General features: G+C 42.5%; 1 protein-coding gene across 1 annotated transcript; it reads right to left on the bottom strand.

Annotated features, from left to right (window-relative positions):
* Window positions 1-6,821: 6,821 nt before the first annotated feature.
* On the bottom strand, window positions 6,822-8,223 carry DCS_08298 (uncharacterized protein; the record flags this gene model as incomplete). The annotated part of the gene is made up of 2 exons (XM_040805572.1): window positions 6,822-7,625; window positions 7,738-8,223. The coding sequence occupies 2 exons, from the start codon at window positions 8,221-8,223 to the stop codon at window positions 6,822-6,824; spliced, it is 1,290 nt and encodes a 429-aa protein (XP_040653283.1).
* Window positions 8,224-8,632: the final 409 nt, after the last annotated feature.

An 8,632-nucleotide genomic window follows, 5' to 3' on the forward strand; every position in this document is an offset into this window, starting at 1 on the left:
TATACGGTCCAGTAAATACCAACGATGGTACTACAATAATAACAGTACCAATTGTATTAGTTCCACTTGGCGGTAAAGTGGCAAATGAGGTTGTTAATCCCGTACCGGTAATACTTATTGTAGTATACGGTCCAGTAAATACTGACGATGGTACTATAACAATAACAGTACCAATTGTATTAGTTCCACTTGGCGGTAAGGTAGTAAATGAGGTGTTAATCCCGTACCGGTACTGGTTATTGTAGTATACGGTCCAAGAAATGTCGACGATGGTACTACAACAACAACAGTACCGATTGTATTAGTTCCACTTGGCGGTAAAGTAGCAAATGAGGTTGTCAATCCCGTACCGGTACTGGTTATTGTAGTATACGGTCCAGTAAGTGCCGACGATGGCACTACAACAATGACAGTACCAATTGTATTAGTACCGCTTGGTGGTAAAGTAGTAAGCGATGTTTGCAATCCCGTACCGGTACTAGTTATTGTGGTATACGGCCCAGTAAATATCGACGATGGTACTACAACAATAACAGTACCGATTGTATTAGTTCCACTTGGCGGTAAAGTAGCAAATGAGGTTGTCAATCCCGTACCGGTACTGGTCATTGTAGTATACGGCCCAGTAAATGTCGATGGTACTACAATAATGACAGTACCGACTGTATTAGTTCCACTTGGCGGTAAAGTGGCAAATGAGGTTGTTAATCCGTACCGGTACTGGTCATTGTAGTATACGGCCCAGTAAATGCCGACGATGTTACTACAACAAGAACAGTACCGATTGTATTATTACCGCTTGGTGGTAAAGTGGATAATGAGGTTTTTAATTCCGTACCGGTACTAGTTGTTGTAGTATACGGTCCGGTGACAGCTGACGATGGGACTAATACGATAACAGTACCAATCGTATTAGTTCCACTTGGTGGTAATGTGGTATATGAGGTTTTTAATCCTGTACCGGTACTGGTTATTGTAGTATATGGTCCCGTAAATAATTCTGATGGGAAGATAATAATCGCTGTTCCAGTCAGGTCTGTACCGCTTGGTAATATGAACTGAGTAAATGTTTGAAACCCCGTGCCAGTACTCGTACTAGTTGTATATGGTCCAGTAAATGATGGCTGAATAATGATAACGGTACCGGTGGAGTCAGTTGCACCGGGCGGTTTGGTTATGGTTAAGGTATCGGTATCTGTGCCTGTAGTTGTAATTGTTGTAAACGGGCCTGTAAAGGTCGGTCTGGGTCTTACGATAATAACTGTCCCGGTTAGATCTGTATCCTTAGGGGGGATGGATATGGTAGAACTGCCTAATCCGGTGCCGAAGCTGGTTATTACCGTGAATGGTCCTGTAAACGTGGGAGTAGGTTGTACGATAATGATTGTTCCGGGGATATCTATTGCTGGAGGAAGAATTGATATAGTAGAGATTTGAGACCCTGTACCGGTACTCGTAATAGTAATAAATCGCGCGGCAAATGTCGATCTAGGTTGAATAATAATAATTGTCCCTGTTAAGTCGGTACCAGAAGGAAGCATTGAGATTGTCGACAGGCTTGACCCGGTACCAGTACTTGAAATTGTTATATACGGTCCGGTAAACGTCGTACTTGGTCTGACGATAATGACTGTGCCAATCAAGTCCGTACCGGAAGGAGGAAGTGATATCGTCGAGGTGTCTAATGCCATGCCGAAACTAGTGATTGTTGTATAGGGACCGTAAAAATCGGACTTGGTCTTATAATGATAATCGTGCCGGTTAAGTCCGTACCGGAAGGAGGAAGTAATATTGTTGAGCTACCTGTTCCTGTGGCAAAACTGGTAATTGTTGTGTATGGACCCATAAAAGTCGGAGTAGGCCTTACGATAATAATCGTGCCGGTTAAATCTATACCAGACGGGTGTAGCGATACAGTAGAGGTACCTGCTCCTATACCGAAGCTAGTAATTGTCGTAAAGGGTCCGGTAAACATTGTACTTGGTCTGACGATAATGACCGTACCAGTTAAGTCCGTTTCAGATGGTAGTAAGGATATTGTCGATGTACCTAATGCCGTGCCGAAACTTGTTATTGTCGTAAAGGGACCGGTAAATTTTGGACTCGATTGAACTATAAGAATCGTTCTTGTTAATACTGTACCGGATTGGTGTAGCGAAATGGTAAGAGGTACCTGATTGTATGCCGAAGCTCGTTATTGCTGTGAAGGGCTCTGTAAAACCTGTATTACTGTTTTTTGAACTTTTTGGATCGATTTCCAAGCATGATTCATATGTTCTAATGACGTATCGTTATTAAGTTTGCTTACAATTGTGTTGGTTATGTATCTTACCGGATTTTTCTTGCCTCAGCTATAGTTCCAGAGCATACCACTTCAATTGGTACATATTCTACAACTACTATCCAATCTTGACAGACACCATTTACATGTTCAAATATACATAAAAGCGCAATAAAGATTGGAAAGCGCCATAATGTTATGTGGTTCATATTGTATCTGATTTTCTTTTAATATATAGGTGTAAATGTTTGGAAGTTTTGTATTTGCCTGGTAAATATAGAAATTTGGAGTATTAATATAGATGCAAAGATGAAGGTCGGCTGTCATAAGCATTATATGTATGAGTTCATGCTAGTTACACTGTATAGGAATAAACTTAAAATAGTGTGGTGGATACAATACCAGCCACAGTAGACTACTATAAGTCTAAATCATACGAGTCGGTTGACAAGTCTGTTTACGAGTCTGTTTGGGATAAGGATACATTCTCCATTTGTAAATTAGAGTAATATGATCTACTCTACCTGATACAATTAAGACTGGGAGGTAGAAGCAATCAATCAATACAGATCATTCAATCTATACAGTTGTATCTCTAATCCGTTCAACAGTAACAGAAGTTATTGTATTTCTATACTAACCTTTTCCCGCTAAACGCCGAATAAAGCTGAATCTAGGTATAAATAGTCCTCCAATAACTATTATTATTTACAAGATTTTATAGTTCCGTCGGTACGATAGAAACTTTAAATCAACTAGTACAGCATTATAAAGTTTACCAATTGGAAATATAAGCCTTAAAGCACTATCTATTACACATATGCAATAAGGTTAGATTTGAGACTATAATAAACCCCTCACTAAAAGGCAAGCAATTAAGTTTATAATCACGCCACTTCCAATATCTTTAAAGAGGGTGTAGTTATAATAGCAGTCATTTTAGTTACACCCGTGACGCGCCGACTAATAAGTACAAAAACAAAGCCATTCCGGAAGAATATATCACTCTTCTATAATCGATCTAGAAAGCAAATAATATATATCGTTTAAACCTTATCTACCTGACCGCCTCCTATAAAATATACTTATCTATAGCTATATATACAATGCTTATAATAAGATTACTACTATAGTAAAGCTACAAATTAAATGTTCAGTAATGCAGTAGATAATAGGAGATCCGCTCTAGCTATGGTACTAACGAATTCAATATCGTAAGATCAATAAGATAGTTACTTTCCGGAGTATAAATAAGACCAGTTTAAACCTTATCTTGTTAAGTGGGTAGGAACCGTATCCCTTACATCTTCTGACTAGTTGACTAGCTGCTGGAGGGTAGGCTCTCCGACCTTGCTCTATACGTAGGTTTGTAAAAGGCGGGTCAAATCCTCTCCTGATTAGTTAAACCTATATTAGTAGCTTTACTGCAGTTGTACCCATTGCAAACTAAATACAGCTAGAGCAGCTGGCCTACTTGAAGGCCAGGGCAGAGAGTGTTAGAAGATCGGCTGATCGGCTGTTATACAGTATAACAAATATGAGTTTATACTAGTTGCACTGTATAAGAATATACTAAAAGTAGTGTGGTGGATATAATACAAGCCACAGTGGACTTCCATAAGTCTAAATCGTACGACTCGGTTGACAAGTCTATTTTCAAGTCTATTTGGAATAAGGACACAGTTTCTATATATAAATTATAATAATAGAATATATCCTTCTAGTAGAAACTGGTAACAAGAGATCTCTTTCAATAGATTCAAATTTGGTACGAAAGGAGGGAAAAAGGGTTGCAATTATGCGTCTACTTTTATCCTCTCTGTAATTGTGCGGGTCATATACACAATATACAGTTAGTGTAAACAATACTACTCCAAGAACTGTCGAACGGATTGGAGATAATAGGGGTAGAATGTATAGATTGAATCTTTGCTTTTTTCCTCCGCGTTCTTTCTTCCAATTCCAGGTCGTAGCAAGGTAGGTTATATGCAATTATTCCGGTTACACTTATTAAAATACTAGTATTTATACAGTATTTATTCCGGTAAGACTATACAACTAGGATACTATCCTATTAGTACTATACTAGTAGTATTACTATTAAAATTACTGGTATTTATACTAGTAAGACTACCCAAATATGATACTATCCTATGTGTGTTGCTACTTGCAATACCTAGCAGTAGTACTACTGCTCGCTAATATACTACTAGTGTACTGTACGTACAAATAGTATATTGTTGACGAATTGCACTTGCTATGCAAATTGCTCCGACTTGGTACAACTAATGGCAGTACTGCTACCCGGCCAATCTACTACTGTTGCGTGTCTCGTACAAGTAGTACTTGGTCGACTAAGTAAGATCATTGATCGGACCGTCAATTGAAGCTCTCCCAACAACTACTACCAGTTGCCCGCTAACAGTACTACTGTTGCGCGCTAGGACCCACCTAACTGCAACTAACAGTTGCTTGCTAGTAGTACTACTACTGGCCCGCTTGACTACTGCAGTACTACTGCTGTACTGTCGCGACCGAACACTAATACCAACTAAGTCTACCAATTGCATATATAAACTATGCAACTTGCAGTATGACTCAACCAGAGTATTTAGAACTGCATTGCGTGCAGGCAGATTGTTCGGGGATGCATTGTGTGGAATCAATTAGAATTCCAATACGTGCACACTATACTAATTGTCGTACTACCTCTTAGGCATAAAATGGTCCTACCTTTCCTACACTCCTAGATAGGAAATAAGCAAGCATAAGAAAACAAACAAGTCTTTCTAAATCGCATCTTGGCACTACAATTTGACTTGTTTAAATCTGTATTCCCTGCCCAGTTTCTAACTGGTGCCCTTTCTACTGTTACTAACAGTATCGATTGATATCCATTTTGGATAGTCCGTACAACTGTACTTCTACTGCGCACCCTTCCTATTTTACCTTTTCCCCTTTATTTTCGAGAGACGCTATTTACTGTAATGCGTAGAATTACTCGTATGTATATTTTTGTGCTGCATAGGCACTAAGTTTTTATAGCAGGGCGTTGTGGGGCACTAGGCGAAAATCGTGTGAATAGAGGAAACGGTTCGTATAATTATGAGTACTCATGAAGTATCATGCCTCTAGATAGGATTGAGAGCATTAATGCATCTTGCTCCATCGTAGTTACCTCCGGGTAATGGACCATTAGCTACCAATTCTAGAGCACCTGGTGGGTTGACTCTAACTCTATAAAGGTTTCCATCATAACCATTCTGGTCATAAAGATAGCCATTTTCTGCGCCGAAAACGGCACCAAAGACGTTGTTAGGAAGCGGTCCTAAATTGGCCACAACGGAAATTCATGGGTAGTAATATCCCATCGCTGTAGATATGCAGTTTGTATATCGTCTGAACTCGCGAACCCGTATAAATAATTACCTCCTCCTGGTACGTAAGCCCAATCAGACATATTAAACGGTTGGAGTGAACCTGATCCACTATCAACTATTGTGCCAAATGTAGGTGAGCCTGGGGCTAGGTCGACCTGGATCCAGTACCCTCCTGCTGGAGTTGTACCATAGTATTGACCGTTAGGATCGACGTCACCAAGATTAGGACGAACAGTGTTGGCTGCCGGGAAACCATTGGCAGCGTTAAGGATTACCGACTGAAGAATAACAGACGCTCCCCCGGCTCCAATACGTATAAGTAAGCCGGTGTTATCATTATTTGTGCGAATGACACCATATATATAGTTATCCAATACATTATAGCCAATTGTATTAATAGTACCCGGATCTGTTATTCCGGGTGCTACATTTGCATTAATGAGCTCAAATTGACTAGTCGTTAGATTAATGCCATAGAAGTTGGTTGAATTCTGTATAATATATCCATTGACGCTACATGGAAGCGGCGAGGGGACAACGGTTATAATAACGCTCGTCGTGCAGGGGTGGGTGCAGTCTGCCGGCGGCGTAATCGTCGAGGTACCGGGCACAGAGGTCCCGGTAACTGTAGTTGTAATAACCGTATCTGGAACCGTAGTAACAAAACACTGGTCGTACAGGGGTGCGTGCAGTCGACAGGCGGCGTGATAGTCAATGTGCCTGATACTGTTCCAGCAGGGACCGTTGTGTAGCTACATCAGGGCCAATAGGATTTAGAGCATTTACGCATCTTGCTCCATCGTAGTTACCTCCTGGGATTGGACCTTCTGCAATAAATTCCAAAGCTGATCCCGGTGGGTTTACTTTAATTCTGTAAAGAAATCCATCGAAGCCATTCTGGCCATAGAGATATCCATCAGCTGTACCGAAAACGGCACCAAACGTATTTAATCCGATTGCTGTGCCAAGGTCTGCGAGAACCGTATATTGATGGGTAACAGTATTCCATCGCTGTAAATAGACGATTGATGCATTAGCGGAAGACGCAAGCCCATATAAATAATTGGTGCCTCCACCAGGTACGTAGGCCCAATCAGGCATATTCAACAATTGCGGAGATGTTCCAATAGCAACTATTGTAGCAAATGTAGCACCTGGGCTTAGATCAATTTGGGCCAGCCTCCCGCTGACCCGCTTCCAGTTGTGACCCAGAATTGACCATCAGGAGTTATGTCGCCAATATTTGGTCGTATAGTTCCGTTGACAGGTCCGGCAGGGAAACCATTGGCGGCATTAAGAACGACCGATCCAATAAGGGTTGACGCGCCCCCAGCTCCAATACGGATGAGCACCGAACCGGTATCATTATTAGTGCGAATAAAACCATAGACATAACTGTCAAGGACGTTATAGCCAATACCATTGATAACGCCTGGACCTCGTACGCCAGGCGCAATTCCGCTCTTGATAAGCGAGAATTGACTTGTTGATAAATCGATGCCATAGAAATTCTGTCCCGCCTGGATAATATAACCATGCACGCTGCATGGGAGCGGCGAAGGAACGTCAGTGACGATGACGCTAGTGGTGCAGGGGTGCGTGCAATCGATCGGCGGCGTAATAGTGCTCGTACCGCTCGCGGTTCCGAAGACCGTAGTAGTTGTGGCTACATCAGAAGGCGCTGTAGAAGTGCCAGGAACGGTACCAGTCATCGTCGTGGTAACGGCCGTATCTGGTACCGTAGTGACGATGATGCTCGTCGTGCATGGATGCGTGCAGTCAGCCGGTGGCGTAATAGTCGAGGTGCCGGGAGCGGTTCCAGATACTGTAGTCGTAACGGTCGTATCTGAAGGCTGCGAAGCCGTGACAGTAAGTACGATTTGATTCGACGTAGTGACGATAATGCTCGATCTGATTCGACGTAGTGACGATAATGCTCGTAGTGCAAGGGTGTGTACAGTCGGCTGGAGGCGTAATCGTAGCCGTACCGGGCACCGAACCGGTAACCGTCGTCGTTATGGCCGTGTCTAAAGGCTGGGTACTACTGCCGCTTGAGATTGGATTAAGCGCATTTACGCATCTTGCACCATCATTCCCTCCGCTTTGGGGACCGGTTGAAACGAGCTCAGCAGGTTCTGAACCCGTAACGTTAACCCTATAAATTCTGCCAGAAACATTATCGCTGCCGTAGAGATAACCGTCCGCTGTTGCATAAACGGCTCCAATGTGGGAGGTATAGCTAATTGTAACTGTTGCTAAATTCCGAACGCCAGTAAAGGCATGAGTCGTTAAATCCCAACGGAATAAGCCTACGACATTTGGCGAGGCTCCCGAATCCGCATAAGTCCATAAGAAATTGCCCGCTCCAGGGACATAGGCCCAGTCCCTAACTGCAGGGACAATATGGGTCGTTCCAGAAGCAACTACATTGCCATAACTAGGAGAACTTGAGTCGGACAAGTCAATCTGGGCCCATGCAGGAGTACTACCAGTGCCTTCGGCGCCTAAAATATAAAACTGTCCATCGGGAGCGACGTCGCCGCAAGTTGTAAAGAAAGGCATTGATATGGCAATACCAGAGTTTCACTCCAGCTCCGATACGGATCAAGTTGCCCGTCCAAGCGATGAAGTATAGGTCGCCCGTAAATATAGTTATCTATAACATTATATCCAATAGCATTAACGCCTGCCCATGGTGCAGTATCCATATTCCCATTAATGAGACTTGCTTCACCAGTTAGTAGGTCCACACCATATAATTCCATAACACTACCAGCTTGCTGAGCGAGAAATCCGACACAGAACAGTTTAGTGGTAGAGGAGAAGCGGTAAAATAACGCTTGTAGTGCACGGGTGCGTACAATCAGCGGGTGGTGTGACAGTTGTAGTGCCTGGAATTGTGCCAAATGTAGTCACAGTTATAGCAACATCATTAGGCTGCGTAATAATAACACTTGTAGTGCATGGGTGT

Source organism: Drechmeria coniospora (genome assembly GCF_001625195.1).
Source record: "Drechmeria coniospora strain ARSEF 6962 chromosome Unknown scf7180000000104, whole genome shotgun sequence".
In the NCBI taxonomy this organism is placed as follows: Eukaryota; Fungi; Ascomycota; class Sordariomycetes; order Hypocreales; family Ophiocordycipitaceae; genus Drechmeria; species Drechmeria coniospora.